Source organism: Melitaea cinxia, chromosome 15 (genome assembly GCF_905220565.1).
Source record: "Melitaea cinxia chromosome 15, ilMelCinx1.1, whole genome shotgun sequence".
Classification (NCBI taxonomy): Eukaryota; Metazoa; Arthropoda; class Insecta; order Lepidoptera; family Nymphalidae; genus Melitaea; species Melitaea cinxia.
Window position 1 is genome coordinate 12,097,543 of NC_059408.1, and position 27,993 is coordinate 12,125,535.

General features: G+C 32.4%; 1 protein-coding gene across 1 annotated transcript; it reads right to left on the minus strand.

Annotated features, from left to right (window-relative positions):
• Positions 1-27,921, minus strand: LOC123660501. The gene is made up of 12 exons (XM_045595564.1): positions 27,672-27,921; positions 21,238-21,302; positions 11,969-12,188; positions 8,964-9,206; positions 8,689-8,893; positions 5,503-5,670; positions 4,900-5,051; positions 4,273-4,433; positions 1,472-1,628; positions 709-768; positions 470-635; positions 1-387 (listed from the first exon to the last, which is right to left on the minus strand). Exons 1-12 carry the CDS (start codon positions 27,687-27,689, stop codon positions 356-358), a joined length of 1,647 nt encoding a protein of 548 aa, XP_045451520.1. The 5' UTR covers positions 27,690-27,921; the 3' UTR covers positions 1-355.
• Between the last annotated feature and the right edge of the window lie 72 nt (positions 27,922-27,993).

A 27,993-nucleotide genomic window follows, 5' to 3' on the forward strand; every position in this document is an offset into this window, starting at 1 on the left:
TAAGAAGACAAATAATTTGTGTGTATATTATTTAGATCGATAACTATGGTATGGATATGATTGTACAGATCATGAAGCCTCGTAAGCCTTTCAGTTATATACTGGCGGTTGATGAGCTCACTCGTGAGCGACAGTGACACCTGTCGCGGTAAAATCTAATTGTATGATATAAACTTGTACAATATAAATATTATAGATCCACAATTATGAAAAAGATTAAATATTTGCAAAAGTTATTGATTGAGTTTTATTTGATTTTTGTCTCCTGTGTGCAAGTAATTTACAGTTATTCTATTTAATCTTACAATTAGTCGTTTGATTACCTATGTTATTTGGTACATTATTATAAAATAGTTTATTGTGTTTGATGAGGACCAGGTCCGCCATCTGTAACAAAAAAATATACGTTTGTACAATTTTAAAATTAGTTAATATTTTATACACATTTTATGCCTAATTATTATTATACCTTCTAATTCAGCCTTAACATTATGGAAGCTAGTTTTAGCTTTCTCTAACGCATCACCTAGTCCAGTCTTTATCTGCATAAATTCTTGAGTCACAAGAGACAGTCTTCCCAGTAAATAGTTCAAATTGTCATCCACTTCGGCCATTCGTGTAGTTATTGCGCTCACCTGGGAATAAACGGTATGTTTTCATCGAACTGTAGAACTTAAAACGAACGGCAATAGCACTATATTAGCTTACCTTCTCGCTCATGTTACCTAACGTGGTGGTACTTCCATTAACGTATAGCACCGTTTGTTCCTGCAGATACAAATCAGCTGTTAGCTAATTACAAAAGTAACACACGAACTGGACATTTGAATATGTACTTATGTATAATTGGAGTAGACGTTTTATTGTAGTTACCAGTGTCGTTTTAATTACCACGCATGGAATTGTGGTCTAATTTTTATTACATTTTCGTGAAAAAATTCATAAATTTCAATCATTTTAAAAATTTGACACATTATGTATTATTTGAAAGTATGTTACTGGAGCCTAGGGATGCCAGTCACATATTCCGTAGCTAGACAATTTCTTGAATTATCGTCTTAAATAATAAAATTAAACATAACAGTATACTAACTATAGGTATACGATATATTCTGCCGAAAATCAGAAGTAGCCCGACTAGGAAAGTACCCTAACCTTACAGAAATGAGAAAAGTATAGCTAAATTATAAATGGTCTGAAGTAGTGTTGTGTTTCCGTGGTGAGTAAGGTGACCAGAGTTCATGGGGAGGATCTGGGGTAGGGTCGGCAATATGTTTGCGATGCGTCATGTGTTGCAGGTGTCTATAGGCTATGGTGGCCGCTTAGTATCATATGGGCCTTACGCTCGTTTCCCGACCCAGTGGGATAGAAAAAAAAAATACTACTACTATACATAATAACTGTACTAAATAATATAATTAGTTGTTAGAATAAGAATCAATTTGGGAAAATGAAAAGCAATGCAAGTTACCGCGAGTTTGTCAAGCGTGGCGCGGTTGGAGGTGAGCTGCTGGTACATGACGCCGATCTGGCGCCACACCTGCGACATGTCCGACTCGATCTTAGCGCTGAGGTTGCCCAGCGCCTGCGACTGGTTCAACAGCAGATTGGACTCGATCTTGTCGAACCTACAAACACAAAGAGAATCCATTGGAACGACCACTACTAAACTACTACTACTAAAACTACTAAATACTCATGTCCAGCAAATACAGCGGGAATCGTAAAATCTCCTTCTTATCCGCTATTTGATAATTTTTCACTAATGCACAAAATGAGTTCGAACGCTATCACTTGAGGAAATAATATTATCTTGTCTTTCCTCGTTCAATGGTCATTTTTTTCATAAGACCGTCCGTCGTCTTCAAACATATCGATTGCGTTGCGCAACAAATGCCTGTAATGGTATCAACAGGTTTTAGCAGATCATAATAAACAATATTGATCCCACCAGATGCAAAAAATTGCCTTCAAAACGTGGATATTTTGTTTTGATACTTATAACAACGAAGAATATCTCATCACAGTTTAAAGTAAAAATCTTTCTTTGCCTTTGAAGACTTTCGTTTTGCATAAGCATTAGGCACCCAATTACCTTGCTTTTAAATTTTTTCCGTGACTTTTCATAGTCATATCATAGTGAAACTGTTTATTGTGTCGTGATTATGCAGGCTTCACTTGTGTTTGAATCTGATTTTTATCGACTGATTGACTGACGATTGTGTTATATTTTTTGTCATGGAATTTTTTGAGTCCTTGGACCAGGACTTTTTTCAACACTAAAAAAACCACTCTTAAAACATCGAAACCTTTTTATGCGTAATTTATCAGTTAGAGCATTGTCACTATAAGATTCTGTAAGAATTATTTGAGCTTCATCTGCACTTTTCTTCAAATTTTAACAGCAAAGTAAAATCTCCCGTAAATGCAACAAATTACAACAAATTATGTACAGATTCAACCCAATAGAAACAAGTATTTTTTTAAAAAGTCTAAGCAAAATTTATCATAATATGTTTTTCACAGATTTCTCACAACAGCTCTGGTGTAATGGTGCGTGTGTTATGTCGGCGGTGCCTAAACACCGACAGTCACGGATTCGATGCCCGCGCGGAGTGGATATTTGTGTTTATACAAATATTTATTTCCGATCTGGTTGTTAGACCTTGTGGGTCTCCTCACCGTGCCTTGGAGAGCACTTTAAGCTGATAGCAATCGTTACTCATGGTAGGCAATATATCCATCAACCACCAGTAGAACAGCGTGGTGGATTAAGCTCTGATCCTTCTCCTACATGAAGAAAGGGGCCTTTGCCCAGCAGTAGGATATTACAAGCTGAAGGGATTCACAGACGTGTAACTTCTAGGAAACCACTTAATTTTTCTGTCCCTAAATAAATTACATGTTAATTGAAGTCATCTTTTCAAAATGGACCAAGTGAATTTGTACATCCAATAACATTTATTTAGATCAGCAAATCCAAACCTTCGAACAAAATAATCTCAGATTGCGATTTTTATAATTTACTAGCTGACTCGGCAAACGTTGTCTTGCCGCTAAACGCTATTTAAAAATAGGGGTTGGTGGTAGAAGGGTGAAAATTTAGGGCTGTATGTATTTTTCAACGCCAAATTATAATAAAATAAAAAATAAATAACTTTAAGGTTTACTAGTAAAAATGGTCAACTTCACTTTATTATTTTTGGTTACAAATAAAATGAGTTACTTCTTTTCAGATGTTTACAGGACCAGACCATTTTAGTTTAAAAGTCTGCAGGAACAGATATGATAGTTTTTCTTTTTCAATACCTACTATTAGTTCACAACTTTTTGTATATTATCTTGTTCAAAGTTTCAATCGGTAATAAAATATTACGGTAATATAATATATGTATTCAAATAAATTTTTAAATTGCAGTGGATAACACTTACGTTAATATAGCTTTTTCAAATATTTAGAAGAGTTGGCTGTAATTTTCTTTTTAACCGACTTCCAAAAAAGGAGGAGGTTCTCAATTCGACTGTTTTTTTTTTAATGTATGTTACATCAGAACTTTTGACCGTGTGGACCGATTTCGACATTTTTTTTTAATCGAAAGGTGGTGTGTGTCAATTGGTCCCATTTAAATTTATTTGACATCTAACAACTACTTTTCGAGTTATATCTAATAATGCGTTTTTACTTGACGCTTTTTTCGTCGACCTACGTTGTATTATACCGCATAACTTTCTACTGGATGTACCGATTTTGATAATTCTTTTTTTGTTGGAAGGGGAAACCAGGATCTGATGATGGGATCTCAGAGAAATCGAGGGAAACTCTCGAAAATCCGAAATAACTTTTTACTGGGTGTACCGATTTTGATAATTTTTAATTTAATCGAAAGTTGATATTTATCATGTCACTCACTTCAGCCTATCGCAGTCCACTGCTGGACATAGGCCTCCCCAAGTTCGCGCCACATTATCATGTGGTTCACATATAAATTTTATCGAGATCTGATAACTACTTTTTGAGTAATCTTTGACAACGCGTAGTTGCTTGACTATTTTTTCGTCGATCTACGTTGTATTACTTGTCGATGTAATTGAAGTCGGCTTTTTTTTTCGTTTGCGAGCAAACACAATTATTATATTACTTGTTTTAAATGACTATTTTTCTTTTGACTAGAACTGAATAAAGTATTTTTTCAAGAACTAAGATTTTACAATTCGGTTATAAGTTAGCTTCAGGAGTGAAATTAAACTTAGAAATTGTGTATTGCGAATTACCTGTCACTGACGGATTTGTTCAACAAGTTGCCTTGAATCCTAATGAGTTCGCTGACTTCCAGAGATATTTGATGAACACCGTACTCGATGCGTTTCTTAGTAGCGATTACGTTGTCCGCCGTTTGCAACAGCACATGCTCGTTCTTCGAGAATGCTTGTAACTATAATTTAAATGAATACTGATATTATTTTTACCTATATAATTAAACAATGTGCTGAAAATGTTAAATTTCTACTAAATATGACTAATACTAATATATAAGTAGTTTCGTTTATTGGCACTTTTAATCGACTTCCAAAAAAGGCGGAAATTTTCAATTCGACTATTTTTTTTTTATCTATGTACCTCAGAACCTTTTACTGGGTGAACCGACTTCTAAGATTCTTTTTTTTTTTAATCCAAAGTGGTTGTTGTGTTGTAGTTCTATTTAAATTTATTCGAGATCTGATAAGTACTTTTCCGAGTTGTGTCTAGTCACGCATATTTACTAGACTATTTTTACGTTGGATTATTTGTCGAAGTAATTAAGGTCGGTTTTTTTCCTTTGCGAGCAAACTAATTTTTTAGCGTAAACTCGAAAAAGTTTAGTGCGAATCAAGTATAAAATTAATCTAAAGTATGTATACCTCAGTTCGTAATGTGTCATAGCTGTGCTGAATGTCATTGTAGGCGCGCTCGCTCATGGTATTGCCTTGAGTGAGACTTTGCTGAATGTCCTCATTGGTAGCAATCATCTTTTCGCCCATTTCGTGCAGTTTCATATTTGTTTTTAAAACCGCTGAAAGATAAACCAATTTTTTAAACATCGATAATATTTGAGATCAATTTTAGCTTTATTGTTTTACTAAGCTCAAATTGAAATATAGTTAGGTGATGTATTATGGATTCTTATGTAAACCTAATCGGAAGATTTTTTAATCATGACATACCTTCATATGAATTAAGTTTAATATTAGGTAAGTTTTACATAATTTAGATTATTTGCTTTTTTAGGTATGTCTCTGATACTTGTTAGGAAAAAAATAATACACAGCATAACACACAATATGTACTTAATAATAATAAGTAGAAAAAAATAAGTAAAATAAAAGTTTGAAGGACGTCCCACGCGACCATAATGTCTGCAATGTCGCCGAAATTAGGAAGTTTTTAAATTACAATCGCGGTAAGTTTCGAAAATCAAAAGTGTACAAAGAACGTAATAAAGGCCAAGTAATTTCAAAATTTACCTTTCTCCTGATTTTCTGTAAGATTATTCTTCAATTCCGCGATCGCCTCTAATGTGAAGTTAGTAGTCCGCTGCAAGTCTGAGAGATGCGGCAGATCCTTCCACATGCTCTCCGCGTCTGACAGCAGTTTCTGAATCTTGTTTATATCTTTCTCTTGACGCTCCATCACTGGTTATGTATTAGCTATTATTACTTTTATACAATATATGTAATACTTATTAAATAGAAAAATATTCAATTTACTTTACAAATCTATTGAAAGTACTGCAAAAAATAGTTAATAATAATAAAAAAGGTATTTCAAACAATATATAGCTAACCTCGATTAAACCATAAAATATAAAACATATTAAACGAAGAACGTTCAACGTGTATATCTTTATTTAATAAAATAATAATAAAATAAAAAAAAAAAACAAAAAACCCGCCTGCGTGAAGAACAACTAATAGAAAATCAACAAAAAAGCTGAAACAAGATAAAAATTCAATATGCACACAAAGTCAGCGAAATAAATAGAAACAATATCAAACATTTTGTGCTGTACATTTAAAATATATTAATACGGTAGTCCTTTGAAACTTTGTGCAACGTCGTAGATAATATGCAGTCGGAGGCATGAAATTGAAGGATAAGTCAAATCATTCTCTCTTTGTTGTTCTCTCTAGTTGTTCTTCACGCAGGCGGGTTTTTTGTTTTTTTTTTTTAATTATTATTTTATTTATGTCTTTTTAGTCAGACAAATTACGTAATCGGTTCAAATCATTAAAACAGTTTACATCATGTGGTTGATTAAGTAATTTTTAGGGTCAAGAGAACTGATAGCAAGCCCGGAGAAAGATCTCACTCTGCTCAAAGCAACGAAAGCCTGACCTTTAGCAAATAGGTGACTGCTGAAGTCAACAACTATTAGTTTTAATATAATGAAATTATTATTAAAATTATTTGTTTGTATTTGGTATTATGTATTTGTTATTGATTTTATTAATGTAATTGTAAATTGGTGTGACATTTATTAATTTTTATTTGTAATTTTAATTGTATGTTTTTTTTTAACCATTGTATTTTATTAGAAAGGCTACACCCCGAAGTTGATCGTCGCCTAGGAGGCGAGTTTGGCATGGCATACGCGTGGGAAAGAGCAAAGTCCACATTTTTTAAACTTTAATATTGTATTTATTTATTAGTATTAGGGTAATAATAATCATGATATACCTTTTTAAAATCCTCGTATTGTGCCCTTCAATTTGATACCCATATTGTAGTATTCGAGAATTTTTTTTTATTAACTACAATGGCTTCGCGCAGCCGCCATGTTTGATTTTTTTTTATAATGTCACCTATCTAAGAACACTTGGGCAGCTAAGACGAACCTAACGATACCTCAATTATGTAAATCCGTTCAGTGGTTCTGGAAATATGAGGTAGTAAAGAATATTACACACAAACATACATACATACATACAAGATACGCGCGAAAAACATAACCCTTCCTTGGCAGTCGGGTAAAAAAAATAGTTATCTTACATCACGCGTCTCGAAGGACCAATGTACCTTAATAATGTTTTAAACTAAAACTTCTTTACGCATGCTTTACGAAGAAAGCTGGTGAAAAGTGTGATCGAACGGAAGTTGAGAGGAAGATATAAGTTAGATGGAGCTAAAGAACTTTTACTTCAGTCGTGTGGTCTAAGGCGAACTCATTTTTTTTTTTTTTTGATATGTTAATTAGCCTCTCTGTTCAATTTATAGACAAATGTCGCACAGATTATATTATAAGTATAAAATAATTACGATCAGAAAAGGAATAGCCGAATAAGTTTCATTCCGTTTAACTTTTCAACTAGTGTGAAGATAGATTAAGCTGTCTATGGAAATGGTCCAGCTCAAAATAATCTACGAAGTAATTTAAAAATTACATAAATATCTCAATGAACAATAGAACTATAGTCTAGAACTGATGAACTGATTTGCAATATCAATTAAAATAATTATTTAATTTCTACTAAAATATGCCTCAAATTTGTCTTCTTCTTCTTAAGTAAAATGTGATTTATGATTTCTGTATAGCATTTCATTTTAGCAATCGTTTGAATGTAGTTACCATATATTTTTGTAGTGATTACTAAATTATTTACTACGTACTCAAGAATGGAATTACTCTAAATGTATGTAAGTAGGTAATGTTTGGTTTTTGTTTTGTTTTTTTATTACAATAGTATGCACCAGTTTATATTACCAAAAGTACCTATTATCAGAAGTTAAGTACAGTAGTGCAGCATTATATTTAGTTAGTACTACGTTTATTAACACGTTTTTCTTAAGTCTGAGTAAAGTTGGTCATCAACCTATTTAGATACGAAACCTATTCAAATATAAATATTTGCAAAAACATATTGTGGCTTATCAGTACAAGTAAACTTTGGTTCATATAATTTAGTAGATAAGTAGGTACCTACATAAAGTATTATATTAGAAAGAACGTTAGTGATTTAAAAAAAAAACATTTTAAAAACATGTTAAGAAATTGTTATCAAAATTCTAATTTCTTAGTTAAGTTAATCTTGAATGATTTTAAAATATATCAAACATCAATTATGTATGACGACCGCTTTGGTGTAATGCTGCGTGTGCAGTGTAGGTGCCTCGGGAAGCACGTAAAGCGGTCGTTCCAAGTTGTTAACATAATATAGTACGGACTATATACACTAACTAACCCACAGTGGAGTAGCGTGGTAGATTAAGCTGTAATTCTTCTCCTACATGGAGAAAGAGTCAATAGAAGGATGTTACAGGTTGAATCGTAAATTATAACTATATAATATTAAAATATATTAAGCACCTACAAATGATTATCAAGGCATTCTATTACCGCGATTAAATATTTACGTTTTACGTTATGATGTCACCACTTGATTACCTATTACATAAATCTATGTAGAAGCCGAGACCGCAATCTTAATGTCATTTTTATAATAATGATTTTTGCTTAAACAAAATTTAAGGCGCTTAGGCTTAAATAATATAACTTATTTATGTCATACTCTTTTATGTCATACAGAATAGGTAAAACAATTCACCATGTTACACATACAAGAATACGATATAAGAAAATTAGTATAAATTCCGTATCTAAACATGCTTAAATGATTTAATTCTATATAAATAACATTATATAAAACACATACCTTCAGTCATTTTGCTGTGCCAGGCTTCATCAGCAAGTGATACTTCGCTCAGAGGAACGAAGTCAGTTTGAACTTTAGTAGCATTACCATTGTATTCGTTTAGTTTAAGTTCGTATTTATTAAGTAGCTTTTCCGTTTCAGATATATGCCTCTCGAAAGGATTTATATCCGTAGCCACTTCTAAGCACATTCCTCGAAGAGCATCCTAAAGTTTAAATATGTTATTTTTATTATAGAAGCTTACGTTTAAAAAATACAAGGAAATACAAACTTACCTTGCTTAAACTATTTTTCAAAACTTCGATTTCTTGTTTAATAGCATCCAATTTCGCATCTGTTGCTTCCAAGCGTTTGCTTACTGGATCCTCGCTTGGCGTCAGACTGTTGTCAAGCTCTGTCGTCGCGGTGGGCTTTTTCAAATTTTCAGTCACAATAGCTGTTAGTGATTGCAAAGATTTTTTTATTTCATCTAACGCATCATTTGTTTGTTTCTGGGTTTGTTTTTCTCGTTCTTCTTTCTGTTGTTTTAAAAAGTAAAATATCCGTACATTTTTGGACCTTATTATAATATGTTTTTAAATTTAACATAAAATAACATAAAAATACACTTTATTATACACCAAAATATAAATAATACATAGCAGATTGATTTTAACAAAGTATCATAAAGGTACAAAGGGCGACCATATCGCTGAATTGCGATCTCTTCCAGGCAATCTAGAATCAGAGGAGATGGTATTGTGTTGGTGTAGGTGTACAAATTGTGATATACCATTTAAAGTGAGATATAAATGTAAAAAATTGTTTATGACCTATAAATAATTTTTATACAATTAAACGGAAGACTGTTATCGCCTTGAATGGGCTAAAGAAATGCACGAAGGATTTTGAATATATGATTACACCATGATTCATAGAACTATAGCAATAATCAAAAATTTCAACCAATAGAAAAATTTCGACACTACTATCAAGTTTGTTAATTTATTTTAATGATTTGTCAATTGCGTACTACTCTAATTTTGTGCGGCTAAAATTTCAAGTACCATTCAACAGAGTTGATTTTTGCGAAACCTGTTCTAGCCGATCTTTGTATCGATAAAGGAACAAGTCCTTAAGCACTACATTTTGGGGTCAGTATTGGAATTCGATTATTTTTATGATTTTTTTAAATAAACCCGAGTATATAATTAGCATTTTCATCGCCAACATATAAAAGACGTGATGCATCATTCAGTAACCAAATACGTAGTAAATCATATCTAAGAGATATGTATGTGCATTGATTTATCGATACCTATATGATATTGGTTCAGTTACGATTACTTTTATGAGATATATTGATGTGAGTTTAAAGTGGGTTCAGTCTCCTGTCCTAATTTTACTTTTTGTATGGGGTGGCACCATATGTTACTTTCTTCTATTCTGTTTTATGCAAGCGTTCGATGCCATTTTCAAGACATTTGTGTTTGTACAAATATTTTTATGGCCGTCTTTGTCCCGGATATTATCATAAACACCTGATAGCGACCGCCATTTCCATATATTATTCACCAACCCGTCAAGTATGTTTATAGTGAGATATTTACACGCTGATTTAGTTGATTTAAGGTCAGTTCTCTTTTCGCCTCATTTTAATCACTCCTTTCTTACCTTTATCATCTTTCACACAATTCGGATGAATTTTTCATCATTTATTTTGACACATCTCATTCCTCTCTTCCATTAGCGCGACTAGGTACATAACACCTAAATTACCTATATCTATTACCCAATATATTTTTTCTCCCTACCACCTGTATGCTGACGATATCCAAATTTACTTACACACAAGCTTAACAGACCTACCTACTACGATTAACGCTTTAAATCAGGAACTCGAACGTATCAATAGCTGGAGCAAAGACTTTGGTCTGAAGGTTAACCCATCAAAATCGCAGGCTATAATTATCGGAAGCCAACAGCTTATTTCACGAATTAATTGGCCGAATTTGACACAAATAACTTTTGCCGGTGTGGTAATTCCTTTCAGTGAAAAAGTAAAAAACCTGGGTATAATGTTTGACAAATTTATGTCGTGGGATCCACAGATTTGTGAAGTTAGCAATGTGAATGTTTGCGTCTGTCGGTTCATTAAGAAGGTTGCGAATTTTCTTCCTACTCCTACTAAAATTGCTCTTGCCCAATCTCTTCTTCATCCTATCCTTGATTACGCTGACACTTGCTATCTAGACTATATATATAAAACACACTACTTAAGACTTTGAAATACTGTCGTCCAGTTCGTCATTAGTCACTGATATTTGTATATATTTATATATTCTTATTTGTTCTACGACTGTTGCTTAATAATACTTAGTTATGTATAATATTATGTATGTATGTGTGTGTATATATGTGTTTCTGTTGACATGTATTTATATGCGTAGTGTGTGTACATATTATTATGTAGTGGTCTGTAATTTTTTTCTATAGTTAATATATTTGGTTTTCTTCCTGTTCTATTAATTTTAATTCTGTACACCTTTTCCGCTTTTTTCACATTATCTCCTCCAAGCTGAAGCTGAGCGATAAGACCGCCTGTTGTATATTTCTTTTTAACCGACTTCCAAAAAAGGAGGAGGTTCTCAATTCGACTGTATTTTTTTTTTTTTTTTTTTTTTTATGTATGTTACATCAGAACTTTTGACCGGGTGGACCGATTTCGACAAATTTTGTTTTAATCGAAAGGTGGTGTGTGCCAATTGGTCCCATTTAAATTTATTTGAGATCTAACAACTACTTTTCGAGTTATATCTAATAATGCGTTTTTGCTTGACGCTTTTTTCGTCGACCTACGTTGTATTATACAGCACAACTTTCTACTAGATGTACCGATTTTGATAATTATTTTTTTGTTGGAAAGGAGATATCCCTAGTTTGGTACCGTGATAAGGAAACCAGGACCTGATGATGGGATCCCAGAGGAATCGAGGGAAACTCTCGAAAATCCTCAATAACTTTTTACTGGGTATACCGATTTTGATAATTTTTGATTAAATCGAAAGCTGATATTTATCATGTGGTCACATATAAATTTTATCGAGATCTGATAACTACTTTTTGAGTAATCTTTGATAACGCGTAGTTACTTGACAATTTTTTCGTCGATCTACGTTGTATTACTCGTCGATGTAATTGAAGTCGGTTTTTTTTTCGTTTGCGAGCAAACACAATTATTGTGAATCGTTTTGTAAATTGTAACTTTTTCATGTGTACAATAAAGAGTAAATTAAATTACCTGTAAGAATATATTTTCTACGTTGTAAAGTCTGTCGTCGAGCCTTGATATCGTCCCTTTCATTGCCTCCAGATTCCGATGTTTTTTTTCTAAACCCATGATCATTTTCTTGAGCTGCTCTCCGAGAGCCTTTTCTCTGTATTCGTGACGTTCGAGTTTATCTTCTGAAGTCCGGAACATGTGGACTAAGGACATCATCGCGTCACGTATATCTTCGTGTCTATAAATATTTTAAATTTATTAGACTAGGCAAGTTTATCAGTAAATAGAATAAATACATTAGACTTAGAGCGACAATTTTAAGGGTCTTTAATAAATTACGATGTCTTAAATCATCACAACCTTTCAACTAGACATTACGTCAAATAAGGACTGAGTTTTTGGCAATTCTTGCAAATCAATTTTTTGAGTTTGTTTATTTATAAGATAGCATAATCAAATTATATACCATTTCTATTAGAAAAGGAAACGTTGTGCAAAAACAAGATACGTACGGCCAGTTACTTGCAAATAAAGTTTTTAAAAGCTGGTCTATGGTTCCTATTGGGCACTATAATAGATCTCTAAATAAGGTCTCCATACATGAACTGCAAGATTTTAAACATTGTGCGTCAGAAAAATTTGATCTTTAAAAGGCGATGGCGTTTAACTATTACCAAATTCGTGGTTTTCGAATAATATAATGAAAATTCATACAAACTAGAGTCGTGGTCCTTATAATGTCTTAGGAAAAATGTATAAGTTATAATTAATTTATTTTTTAGTTATTAGTGAATATAAATCGTAGTTTTATACAAATTTTTACTAACCAGTAATAAAAATCGCAAAATGTTAATAAAATTAGTATTTTTTCAGTCTTAGCCCTTGATCCTCAATACATGCTACGTTTTTTTAAATCACAGTCTGGACCTCATTTAGTGTTTGAAAATAACAAATATGGCAATAATTGCAGCAAAATCAAAATCAACATTGTTATATTACAAACCTATATAAATTAAACAATAACATTTTTCACCCAATTCAGCCTATTGCAATCCACTGCTAGACTTAGGCCTCCCCCAGTTTGCGCCAGACATTATAGCGCGAACTCATGTGTTTTGCAAATATTCACCACGCTGGGCAGGCGGCTTGGTGGCCGCAGGGCTGGCTTTGTCACACCGAAGAGGCTGCTGTCCGTCTTCGGCCTGTGTATTTCAAAGCCAGCATTTGGATCGTTATCTCGCCATCGGTCGGCTTTATAAGTTCCAAGGTGGTAGTGGAAATTTTTATCCCTTAGTCGCCTCTTACGACACCCACGGGAAGAGAGGCAAGTAACTAAAAACTAAATTAAACTTATAGAAGAACATAAAACAAATATAACAAAATAATAATAATAATAATAAATTAATAAATAAATAAACGGCTTGATGCATTGTATTTTAAAGCTGCTACACTGTCCCGGGATATTTTAAGATCAGTTTGAGAGTTTAGGATGCTAACCCCTGTTGTGTTTTTTTTGCGAAGCTACCATTCTTATCACTGAAGACAACTCATATCAATGTATGACAATAATGATATAAAGCTATATATGTATGCCGAAAGCTAACTAATCATACTGATTTTAAATTATCATACCCCTAAAAATAAAAAAGTTATTAGGAGCCTGTAATGAGGTCCTTATTAGGCAATTATACATGTCCTCAAAAAATCAAATAAAAACGAGATAAAAAGTAATCATATTGGAAGCTTATTCTATCGATCATCGATCTGATAGTACTTTATCATAACTATTGCGAAATAGTTATATATCAATCGGATTTTATTACTAAACAACGTATAATTGTATCGGCATCCCTACTAATATTATAAATGTGAATGTAAGTTTGTTTGTTACGCTTTCAAGCGAACCAGCGCGAAATGAATAAATGGTGATGAACTTTTGTTATTAATTACTAGGGAGAGAAAACGTGATATACGTTTTGGTTTAATTATTAAGTATGGCACGTTTAAAGAGATGGACTTTATTCGGAACAGGCCCTTTTTAGGTGGAACCACCTTACATGTTACTAAATTTAACTGGCCATACTAAATCCGACATTTTACAAAAGATTTGTGAGTTTAGATACAGACTTACGAAACGAAAAGTGATTGGTAAGTAACATATATAAAACATCTAGGTACGAGTATTGTGTTCTATCCCAATTTACTGAAAAGTGTACCTATAAATAAGCTCAGCCGTTATAAGCTGTTTATATGAACAATACATTTTTAACAGGATTAATGCATGAGGCAACAGATTAAAATACGTAAATATTGAAGAACTTATAAAATAACAAGTGTCGGACATTTCATGTGATTAAATAAGGAGCAAATGTACTTTTCTTTAATTTTCTGCATGTGTGTTTTGTTGGTCACTTCTACCTGTATGTTCTTGTGTGTCTGTGAACTTTATTTTGCAATATCTAAAAGCCAAGCTATAGGTTCATTGATTAGATAGGTAGGTTAGATTTATCTTCGAAATAATATTCATTTAAGATTATTTGTTAAATATTTATATGGCTTAATTAGTCACTGTACCTTAGTAAATATTATCTAAACTGACTTTAACAGTGTAAATGACAGAATGACATAATGAATATGCACGTTGTGCTAATTCAATAAGATAATGACGCAACGTAGCAAGTGCCCATCGATTGTATAATGACCCTAAGTTATTATAGTGGTTCAACTAGCATTAGGGAGAAAGGTGCAGTTACATAAGTTACAGTACAAAATAAAAATATTTTTATTAACTGCTAATGTTTATTCTACCGCATGTATTTATCAAAAGAATGGTTATATTGTAAGTAGGAACTGTGCGTCTGTCAATATTGTACTTTTGGAAGAAAACTTAAAACATAAATGAGGTAGGGCACTACTGGAAATACCTTGCTTAAAATCTGGAGCACCTGGACTGGAGAAGTTCCTCGACCTTACAGAATATCACAGCTAGATAATACTGCTTTCAAGCATTGTTGTGTCTTTGTGGTGAGTAAAGTGACAAGAGCTCCCGAGGGGCATTGGATGTAGAGTCGGCAACGCGCTTGCGATGCTTTTGATGTTGCAGGCGTTTATAGGTAACTGAGGTAGGGCACAGCAGGAATTCCCTGCTCAAAATATGGAGCAGCCCGACTGGGGAAGTGCCTCGACCTTACAGAATATCACAGCTTAATAATGGTGCTTTCAAGCATTGTTGTGTTTCTGTGGTGAGTAAAGTGACTAGAGCTCCCGAGAGGCATTGGATGTAGAGTCGGCAACGCGCTTGCGATGGCTCTGATGTTGCAGGCGTTTATAGGTATACGCCTACCATCAGGTGAGCAGTACGCTTGTTTGCTGACCTAATTGTATATTAAAAAACACCTTAACCTTCCCGCATTTAAAAAGGATATTGATAAAAGTGATTTCGTAATTATTTCATAGTTACCAATATAAGTTTAAAATAATAATTAGGTAGGGAAAAGGTGTGCAGTATTTTTAAACTGGCTTATCTATTAATAAACAGAAACCACACAATATTATGATCCACGTCTCTAACAGATAAAAGTAGAGGCATTAACATCATAAAAATATTAATGCTTCTTCCATTAAAAATTTCTGTGTCGTAAAAAGATCAATGATCTGATTCTAAACAATAAACATGTTTTTAATGATTTAAATAGAAAGTACTTATTTATATAAGTACTAAAATATATATTCGTTACGCTGAGATTAGAAATATTAATGATAGTTAAAATTTCAGTGGGTATATATTGATATATAGGTATATATCATCAATTTATATTAAATTATTAATATAAGCCAAAATAAATGTATAAGATAAAAATAATTGGTAAAAAAGGTCGGTTAGAAAATCTTCAATATCTTTAAAAGTACCAGACCTAGCTTTATAAAATAATGACTAAATTAAAGAATATTTAATGCGACATAAAGTAATATATAAGACCTTTTCATTTATTTTGATAATTATTTAAAAGTTTTAGAATTTAATACCAAATAATTCAGAGTAAATGTTTCGTGATGGTTTTGTAATAAAAAGTTATAAATATGGTGTATCTGTCTTATAAATTTTAATTTTGAAGTCATCATCTTGTTAACCTCTGAAGATTGTACCAGGATTCTGACAATGCTTGAAGATGGGTACAGTCAGCGAAATACAGCGAGAACTATTGGTGTGACTCAACAGTTCAGCGTTCCGCAGCATCGCCTCAAAAACCTAGTAGAAAGTATGCCAATCGCTTAACAGCAGTATTCCAAGCTCAGCAGCAATTTTGTTTAAAATGAGTCCTTTCCTCTATATTAATATTACAGTACCTACTATAACTAATAATATAACAACTTTAAAAACTTCTCATAAATTAATTATTTTTTAAACGACGCTTTCGAATAGTACCTATTAATCTGTATTTATATATTCATTGACGTTTATTTCCTTCAAATGCAAAGATTTTGATTATCTAAGATTTTATTTTTCAATAAGTTTATGAATAGACTTATTGAAATTATACAAAGACTCAAAAGCTTCCATACCTCAGGTACCTACTATTGCTGTATTACATGGGCGTGCCCACAATTTTGTAAAGCTGGGGTAAAAACAAATAAATGTAAGCGCAATAAGAGTAGAAAACTAGATTCTTATTATTTAATGCAATTTTTCTTTTACTTTTACTGTTTACAGTCTTTACTACTAATATATATTTCCATAATAAAACCTACAATATCAATTACCTATTTCGAGTCAGGGTGGGACAAATGCCCCACCTTACCCCACCGTGGATACGTTTATGTACTTATTAAATATATGTAGTAAAAAAGCACTCTGTACATATAGTTATATGTATACGAATGCTGCGTCCTAACAAAAATGCAAAAACTTAGTATTCAGGTTTCTACTATAAGTCTTCTACGACAAAATATTTGTTTGTAATTTTCTATCCATATTAAGCCGGATTTCACACAGTTATAAAACCAAATATTGGTAACTTACTCGGATTAGCTATAAATAAATTTTGTGGGTACGTTAAAAGCTCTTAAGTATTTTTGTAATCAAAATTGCTACGTGAATAAAATGTACGGCTCGACAGAAGTTAAAAATCCATGTTAAAAACCGAGTCATTGTTTGAAGTGCTGTCTTGCAAAATTTGCTTTGAACACGTTAGGTTTCAAGGTATCGACATTAATGATCTTAAGATTCTTAAGAACCTAGGTATATTTTTACTCGGAATTTCTTTTTAATTTTTATATAAATTTGTACACCAATTTTATACAAAGGTTAGCAGTTAGAAATTATCATCATCATTCATCAATTGGTTGAATTAAGTGGATTGAAACGTTGTTTAAATCAAGTGCTATATTTAAATTCATTCGTACTTGGAGGGGAAACAAAATATCGTTAGGTTTGTATGTTTTAAAAAATATTCTGACCTACGTGTCTTTATTGGCCGTCAAGGCTGATATCATTAAACTAAAGTGCTGTTGCACCGGTGGTGATTAAAATTTATCCTGCACATAAGTTACGAATAGACTTAAACAGCAGGAGGTAGAATAGGCCATTAGGACTTCACCTAAATTAAGAAACTACAACTTTTCGGTTCACAATTTCGAAAAGAAATATGCCGTAAATTAATTGTGTTAAAGAATATTACTTACACATATAAAATCGTTAGACCATTGACTCATCACGAAATCTCAAAAACCACTTCACGCATAAAGATGAAAATTGGGAGGTAGTTTATAGTTAGTAGACGTCGGCTAAGAACGGGTTTTTCGATATAGCCAGATTAAAGGGGTCTAAGGGCTTTTACAACTTTGTATGAAAGTCCTTCATTTTTTGTGCTACAAGCTTGAACTTTGTCAGAAAGATACTAACTATTACCATAGTTAGTACAGGTCTTCTAAGAACGGATCGCGGCTAGAGCCGCATTAATAACGTAGACTCACTTAGAAGGTCTGTCGAAAAACTTTATCGATGACTTTCATTTTCTTGCTCTGAACTGAAAGTTTGACAAAAAGGTATTTAATAGTTTATAGACGTCCACCAAGAAAGAATTTTATTACAGAGTCGCATTAAGAAGATCTAAAGGCTCCAAAAATGTTCTCAAATTTTTATGCCAAACTCTAAAATTTGTCTGCTATACTTAGTAAAATCAGACAGAAGCGTATACTAAGGAAGGTGATTATTTAATTTTTATTCATTAATCAGAGGGATGAAGATCATGTCTAGTTTGGATACAAGCAGTTTGGTATAATATTTTGTATATAGAATAATACATTCATTTGATTCTTTTTATACCAAGTTCGAAATAAGAATATTTTACTAAATATGTTTTAAAAGTTGAGCCAAAATTTGCTGTAGTTTTGTGAGTTACGCTAGTTTAATATTACACAGGCAAGTAGATACGTAGATAATTAGGTAAGTAATAACATACAAAGTTGCTTCATACTCATACGCTGTGCTGCGTAATCATTTGATAAATATAAGATCACTAATAGTATCCCATAACATTATAGAATCAAGTAAAACAAGGCTAGTAATATTATTATTATTATTATTACTATAAGTAGTTAAGTACAGTAATAATAATTAATTCGTAACAAAAATATCTATTAATTTTTACGTTATTCCTGTTTGTGGACAGCTAAATGTTATGAGTATTAAATGTCGATTTAATAATTGTTATTTCTGCGTAATACAAACAACAAAAAATACATAACTTTACGTTTCTAAATGATAACCGTTGACATTTTACATTAGATAAGTACCTATACTACTACTTAGGTTATCCTTTTTATTTATATTCTGTTTTTTAACCGCCTTCAAAAAAGGAGGAGGTTAATGAATTCGACCGTATATATATGTATATATTATTATTTTATGTATGTTCGGAGACAACTTCGTCGTTTAGAAACCGATTTTGATAATTCTTTTTGGTGGAAAGGAGATATCCCAAGTGTGGTACCATGATAAGGAAACCAGGATCCGATGATGGCATCCCAGAGAAATCGAGGGAAACCCTTGAAAATCGTAGTGACGACTAATGCGTTTGTTGATTTTTTCCTCTACTTACTTTGTATTACTTGTCGATGTAATTGAAGTCGGTTTTTTTCTTAAAGCTGATGTGACGCAATTTATTTTAACTACAATTCGTAGGTATATATTAAAACTATCTTAGTTTTGCTTTGTTTGTGCTTTTAAAAAGACAAACAAAGAACCAAATGTTGCTAGCTAGTAGACGCGGTTAATTTGAATTTATAATCTATATATTAATTAGGGAAACAAAAACTTAGGACCCCTTTTTACTAAAATTGCGCAGACGAAAGAGTATCAAATTTAGCACAATTATAGTTTATATAGAGGAGTGCAGAATGTATATATATTTTTTAATTATGCATAACAATATATTAAATCAATTAAAAAAAAAAAAAACATTATACTCATTATTTTTTATGTTAAAGTCTGTGGTTAAATTTTTTATTAATAGTTGGTACCTACATTGTAAGTAATATATCGTGTGTAAAAGGAAACACGATACAAAGATTCTTATGTGCAGTTCGCTGGTGTTGCATTTATTTTTGATAATATTTTAGACTCTATTAATCATTCAATGTACATAATGACCATTGTATATCTACTTCACTGGAAAAAAAATATTATAAAATGTTATGAAACTTAGCTAGAGCGTTTCTTAAAGTTACGCTATCTTGTTAGTAATTTTATCTTTATTTTAGTTTACCGGCATATTCTATTTAGGTTCCCTTGATAGTTTTATTTTTATCAAAGAGAAAAGGGAGACCGATTCGTGTGTGTGCGCGCGCGCGCGTGTGTGTGTGTGTGTGTGTGTGTGTTTGTGTGTGTGTGTGTGTGTGTGCGTGTGTGTGTGCGTGTGTGTGTGTGTGTGTGTGTGTGTGTGTGTTCAATACTTAGTATTAATTAATATATCTAAATCCAAAATCGGTCAAGTATATGCCAGGCCACACATCGCATTGCAGAGTTTAGTAACTACTTGTTACGATTATTATATGTGCATAGTTTTAGACATCTCATTTTACGATTCCATCCACTCAGAAATAGACAAAAAAATGTTACCAATATTACTATATTTAGAAATGTATAGGTAAAATACTTTCCCTAAAAAAATTATATGATATATTTTTAAAATGATTCTTTGTAATAAGAGTGTCAAGACTGTGACTTAAAAATATAGTACGGACAGACAGGCTGATTATTACTTAAAAATACAGGTTATAAAAATGTTTATTGTTAAAATTTAGATATTTGATAGCAACGGTAAAATCTTACTTTATGCTGCTTGTATCGAAACGAGATGTAGAGAAAGAACTAAATGTAGAGCCATAATCATAAACTATATATATACAAGTACACAGACAGGCGAGTGAACGAAGATGAAACTTGACTGTTAAGATAAAACTGACAAGTTAACCCTGAAAGGGATTGGTTAAAGCTTTAATACAACTTTTTGTTAAAGGTGTTTCATCTTTGCCAGGATGACCACAATTACTCAACCTTGTATCATTACAGGCGCTGATTATAGACTACCTGAAATAGCGGGTCTTAGGTATACAGGTATACTATATGTATAGGTACCTACCTACACTAATATATGCGCAGGGCGCTAGGTAGTCAAAATTATTAAGTATTTTATTAAATTAAGTAATCCTTAAATTCATTTCTTGATACCTATTGACGTTGTTTTAAAATACTGATTATTTTTATGTATGTACTTATTTATACTTAAATTTCAACTATTTACGAATAGCTAATAAGTGACTGTATTTGAATTATTAATCTATATAAAAAGTCACTATGAAATTATTTGAAAGGCCATAAAATATGTTTGATGAAAAAAAAGCAATATCTACATAGAAGTGAATTCAGTAATTAGTTTTGATTCGTATTTTATGTGTATAAACAATAATTATTCATTTTAATTGACCTGTCGCTCCGCATATTCTTCATTCATTACCTGGTATGGATAGTGTCTACTTAGGTACTAGTATTTTTATTAGGTTTTACAAAGAAATAAAATAACTTGATTAAGAATCTTTTTACTTAGAATATAGGTTTCTACGTATCAAAGAATTAATTGTTTTGTTTATTGTCGGTGTATAAATAGACAATTCAATAGATTTTTGGCCTTATTTCTTGTACTAATGTAGTCTACACACAATAGGTCCATTACAATACGTTTTTATATCTATAGTTTATATATGTAGCATTAACTAACGTAACTTACGTGACGTTCCTGGCGTGTGTGTCGGGTGCTACCAACAGTAGAGCTACGGCGACCCACCACAGTCTCTGGGGAGACAAACGATTACTGGTAAGTACGTACATGCAACTCAAAAACAAATTAATATTTTACACATGTTTTAGCGCTTTAAAAAATTATTTAGAAAATTTAATTTAAACTTTACTAAGTAGAAAAAGGTATTTCAGAGCAAATTTTACGTGCTACAATAAAATATCAAATTGTATCTGTAGATACCATTTCGAAAAAAAAAATAAGGAATATTTTTAACTACTCGTATATGTATGAACATAGGTACTTAAGAAATGTTTGTATAGGGCTAAAAAATAAATATGCGTGCACTTAGTAAAAAATTCTTGTATAAATGTAGGGTCGACTCGTGTTATCTCTCGCGGTCATATTATTATTATTAGTCAGTTGTTCACATTCTCTTAGCCACGGCGCTAATAACTTGTAGCTGGTACTCAACTCTTCGTTTATCTGAACCATTGTGTCCACGATCTCAAGTTACGTGCTTAAATTTTATTTGTTACCGTCGCGTATTTTGTAAAGCCCTTCAGCGGTGGATAAATGGAACAATGGTGCTTTGAGTGCGCCCTTAATTTTTCTCTTGAATTAATATATTTTTAAATAAATTGAGTACGTATTTAGTGTCAGAATATAAATAAATATGAATTAGAAAGTACGAACTATTGACGTTAAATCATTACTTCCGATTAAATATATAAACCTATTAAGGTAACATAGCTAGTTGCTTAACAAGAAGTTGTTTTATTCATTACGAGAGCCTACAAACAAATCTCAATACGTGTAGGTACCACACATCAGAATGTCTCCAATAAATTTCAACAGCTGCAGGCCAATCGACTTGATGATGACATACTTTTCTACAATTTATTATCCATAATTAACCTAATTTAAGTGGGTAATAAATATATTCGAATATTGTCACTGTAGCAAAGTAAATTTTGTACAACATATACCTAATCAAATTACAAAATTAAACATATATAAATACTTATAAAGTTCTCATTACATATTTCCTTGTGCCTATATTGAAAGTTACGTTAGATAGGTATATCGACATGTATAATTTAGTGTAGGTATAATCTATAATCTATATCTATATCTATAATCTATAATATATATAAACGCGAAAGGTCATTCATCACGAAATTTCCGAAACTATAACACCTACAAACTTGAAATTTGGCAGGTAGGCTCCTTATAAGACGTAGGCATCCGCTAAGAACGGATTTTACGAAACTCGACCCCTAAGGGGGTGAAATGGGGGTTGCAAGTTTGTATGAACGTCCTATGATTTTGAAGTAAGAGACTTGAAATTTAAAATGTATGCTCTATAGATGATGAGAAGGTGTTCAAATAATATATCTTTAGAAATCAACTCCCTTTTGGGGTTGAATCGGGGGATGGTAGGTTGACTCACTCATCACGAAATCTCCGAAACTATAACACCTACAAACTTGAAATTTGGCAGGAAGGCTCCTTATAGAGTGTAAACATCCGCTAAGAACGGATTTTACGAAATTCAATCCCTAAGGGGGTAAAACGGGGGTTGGAAGTTTGTATGAAAGTCCCATGTTTTTGAAGTAAGAGACTTGAAATTTAAAATGTATACCTTATAGATGATGAGAAGGTGTCCAAATAATGAATCTTTAGAAATCAACTCGCTTTTGGGGTTAAAACGGGGGATGGTAGGTTTACTCACTCAACACGAAATCTCCGAAACTATAACAGCTACAAACTTGAAATTTGGCAGATATGCTCCTTAGAGGACGTAGACATTTGCTAAGAACGGATTTTATGAAACTCAACCCCCAAGGGGGTAAAACTGGGGTTGGAAGTTTGTATGAAAGTCCTATGTTTTTAAAGTAAGAGACTTGAAATTAAAAATATAAGCTCTATAGATGGTGAAAAGGTGTCCAAATAATGTATCTTTAGAAATCAACTCCCTTTTGGGGTTAAAACGGGGGATCGTAGGTTGACTCACTGATCACGAAACCTCCGAAACTATAACACCTACAAGCTTGAAATCTAGCAGGTAAGCTTCTCATAGGGCGTAAACTACCGATAAGAATGGATTTTACGAAACTCGACCCCTAAGAGGGTAAAACGGGGGTTGGAAGTTTGTGTGAAAGTCCTATGTTTTTGAAGTAAGAGACTTGAAATTTTAAATGTATGCTCTATAGATGATGAAAAGGTGTCCAAATAATGTATCACTGTAATATGTTGACTCACTGATCACAAAACCTCCGAAACTATAACACCCACAAACTTGAAATTTAGCAGGTAGGCTCCTTATAGGGCTTAAACATCTTCTGAGAACGAATTTTATGAAACTCGACCCCTAAGGGGGTAAAACGTTAAAGTCCTATGTTTTTTAAGTAAGAGACTTGAAATTTAAAATGTATTCTCTATAGATGGTGAGGAGGTGTCAAAATAATGCATCGTATTCTATATATATAAAAGAGAAAGGTCACTGACTCACTCATCAAGAGAACTCAAAAACCGCTGGAGGGTCCATCCATTCAGGATGGACAAAGATGAAATTTGGCAGGGAGGTAGATTATTGTTAGTAGACGTCCGCTAAGAACGGATTTTGCGATATTCCACCGCTAAGTGGCTTAATTGGGGTTGATAGTTTGTATGAAACATATAAATTCGCCTGATAGGTTATTTATACTACTGCCTGAAAATAAAACTAAGAATGTGGTGTATAGAGAGGTTTTATAAATACAACTATTAAATTATACTAAATTGTGCCTTTTAAAAAGTTACTCACTGTGATAAGCATTTCAAGTGACTTAAATAAAAAAATAATTTGCGTTAAACATCTTAATAGTAATTCATATCTTCATAACCACGCGGACGTAGTCGCGGGCAACAGTTAGTGTATTATAAAACAAAGTCTCCAAAAGTGTATGTGATCAATCTCCTCAAAATCTACTGAACGGATTTTCATGCGGTTCAAGAGGAAGGTTTACGGAGCGGCTAAGCCAATTTTGATGAGAGTTTCACTCAAAGTTTGCCGGGAAAACTTTGTGACACACTGATTTCAACGCGGGCACAGCTAGTAGTTTATACTAAGAATTTATCGTAGACCGAAAAGCACGGAATATTTTTGTTATTACTTTCAGCCGTTTTAGTGACGCACCCTCTTACCTAAATTAAAACAATGAAACAAATATTCCACTGAAAATGTAATTGATGTTTTATATACCTATCACTAAGCGAATCCTCAACCCAGCAGTGGTCAAGATCAGAAAGTCACATGGATTACATAATTATGTAATCCATTTTCAAATAGAAAATAATCAAATATTTAAACAATATTTTTATCTACACAAATAAATAAAATTAGAGTGTCTGTTTGTATTATTAAAATTACCGCCTTTTACTAAATGCATATGGGTTATTTTTTTCAATTTTTGTCTATCTGTCTGTCTGTCTGCCTGTTTGTTCCGGTTAATCTTTGAAACGGGACTTTCACTGGTAGCTTTTATAGCTGATGTAATAAAGAGTAACTTAGGCTACTTTAATTTTAGAAATTTATTTATTTTATAACCGCGAATTGAACAATAACTTTTTATTCAATTCCACGCGGACGAAGTCGCGGTCACTATTATATAATAATAACCAAATCTCAATTAATTCGATGTTATTATGGCAATTTAGGAAATTATTTAAACATATCTAAAAGGAACATACTCAAGTATTGACTTAAATTTTAATTATTTTACATAAGAAAATATAATAAAAAATGATAGATACATTTATGTCGAATGTTCTGAACTAACTGTTTATGTAAATAGTTCTAACAATAGCAACGCAGTTTGTTGTCAATGCATAGGTAACTACTTGCACATGTTTAAATCACGATTAATGACATCATACTACATAGTACGCAACGAGCTAAGATAACGGGAAAGGAGTTTAGGCTGAAACGTAGAATCGAGACCTTGGCCGGGATCCAGATTAATTGCGTAGGAAGCTGGCGGACAAAGAACTGGATTAGGTCTGAAACGTTGAATATGAGTGTATCTTTAGATTCCTTCTTGGTCAGTAAATGCGTTTTCATATTGTTTGGCACTGGCGCATTGATGCACTGCTAATGTTAAGCTTATTCAAAATTCACAATTGAAAAATGATCATGTAAAGGCACGTAACACGGCACGTAACATAAGACCATTCATAAGTTAAAGTATGATAATAGTGTTTGCTCGCAAACGAAAAAAAAACCGACTTCAATTAAGTACATCGATGAGTAATAAACGTAGATCGACGAAAAAATAGTCAAGTAACTACGCGTTATCAAAGATTACTCAAAAAGTAGTTATCAGATCTCGATAAAATTTATATGTGACCACATGATAAACATCAGCTTTCGATTAAAAAAAATTTATCAAAATCGGTATACCCAGTAAAAAGTTATTGCGGATTTTCGAGAGTTTCCCCTCGATTTCTCTGGGATCCCATCATCAGATCCTGGTTCCCTTATCATGGTACTAAACTAGGGATATCCTCTTTCTAACAAAAAAAGAATTATCAAAATCGGTACATCTAGTAGAAAGTTATGCGGTATAATACAACGTAGGTCGACGAAAAAAGCGTCAAGTAAAAACGCATTATTAGATATAACTCGAAAAGTAGTTGTTAGATCTCAAATAAATTTAAATGGGACCAATTGGCACACACCACCTTTCGATTAAAACAAAATTTGTCGAAATCGGTCCACCCAGTCAAAAGTTCTGATGTAACATACATAAAAAAATAAAAAAAAATAAAAAAAAATACAGTCGAATTGAGAACCTCCTCCTTTTTTGGAAGTCGGTTAAAAAGTATACACTATACGGAATTTTACGAATACTACGAACAATAGGTATCGTTGACCACTTTAACTTTTTTTTAACTTAATATTGGCGGAGCTTATTTAAAAAGCACTGATATATGTAAAAAATTATACCATTGTAATGAAACAATAAGCTTTTATTCTGTAAAATTTTTAAATCTATATAATCAATGTTTTTGGTGAAATACTTAAAGATATCTAGATGTCGCGCCCTTTGATGGATATTGTTTATATTATTGATATTGATGTCTTGATCGATAACTGGTATAGCATTACGAACTTTGGGCTTAATATAAATGTATGTAAGTTGATGGTTATTGTATATCTGTTTCTGTTTGTGTAGGTACATGTTTAAAGCGGTTTGAGCATAATTTTATATGAATAATAATTATTTCATATACGCTTATTTTTCATAACATAATTTGATTGCGCTGCTCTCATCCCCATAAGATTCAGCCTGTAAAATCTCACTGCCGGGCATAGCCCTCTTTTTCGTGTAGGATATAAGGATTGAAGTTTAATCCACCACGCTGCTTCGATCCACAATATGTAAAAAAAAAATATAGTTTTTTAGTCTGTCATTGTTTTTTTTTTTTTTTTAATTTTTAAAAATGAAATTTTGCAAAAAGATAAGTATGTAGTGACATCAAAAATATATTTTAGGTGATAGAAATACAGATATTTATGTAGGAACATTAGCCGAAGTTGGACAAGTTCCTTAAGGGCGTAACAGTAAAGTCGTTTTCAAGAAAAGCCTATAAAATCATAATTACACATGCAAAGACGCACCCATAATAACTCAATTTCTTGTCACGATGAGGCGTGAAAAGCATGCGTCATCTACAAAACCTTGGGGCAATAAACTTTCATGTTCTCGATTGTGGCTTATAACTTTTTTAATTTGTTAATAAAATCGCAGGGATCTCTTAAGTTATCCAAAGCTTTCAAATACATTACTGCATATGTACAAAGTTTCATAAAATTATCAACCTCTTTTAGTTCGGTGGTCATTTAAATTAATTTTAGAAACCGATTTTATGACATGTTTCAATAATAAACTTAACTACTATAACAATTCAAATTATTTTAACAATATTACAGCGAATTGTTGTGGTTACCCAAGTGCTATCTTCATTTAACCTGTGACATTTGAATGAATGTATTCGAACGTATTTCGGGTACACACTACAACTATTTGTTTTCCAGTTAGGTAAATATCTTTGATTTCAATATATAAATATTATATGGTTTTATCTGTTAAATTTTTACAAAATGCACAAAATATTAAAAGAAAGACCAATAAATAAGAAATACTCTTACTTTTTACGATTTATTAGTCATGATGAATCTCAAAATTATCTTTGTTGTATCACTATGTATTAAATAAATTCAACATCTTCAGACTAAATGCTCAATTTAAGATTTTATTTTTATATACCTGCGGTTCTTTACAGTTCATGCCCTTTTTATTATAATTTACTAAAAACATTTACGTAGTGGGTAACTTAAAACCTTCACAAAAGAATATTAAAAAAAATGTAGAGCTCACCATGCTCAGTATTGCCATGTTCTTTAACTTCTGATTTAATTTAGGAAGCACTGTTCTTTTTTGTTTTTAACTGTACGTTATACGAGAGCGAACCAGGTTCTAAATTTAAACTAATGGGCTGCGCTCGCGCGCGCTGTCTGTCGCGAACTGATCGATGAACTTTAGTTGAATAGAGCTCCGATGGGGCGCCGGCGCCGGTGCCGCTGCGCCTCGTATGCAGGGTGAACGAATGCACCTGTTTATTATGCGCCTTCCTTCACGTGTTTGATCGACATTCCATGGGTTTAAGGAGCATTATATTCGGCTGCTATCGGTCAATCGA

Bases quoted from the DNA above. Each gene is read 5' to 3' on its own strand.
- LOC123660501 (XM_045595564.1), bottom strand. The intron at 769-1,471 runs GTAACTTGCATT...TTGTATCTGCAG, and splicing joins CCACGCTTGACAAACTCGCG to GAACAAACGGTGCTATACGT. The intron at 636-708 runs GTAAGCTAATAT...GTTTATTCCCAG, and splicing joins TAGGTAACATGAGCGAGAAG to GTGAGCGCAATAACTACACG.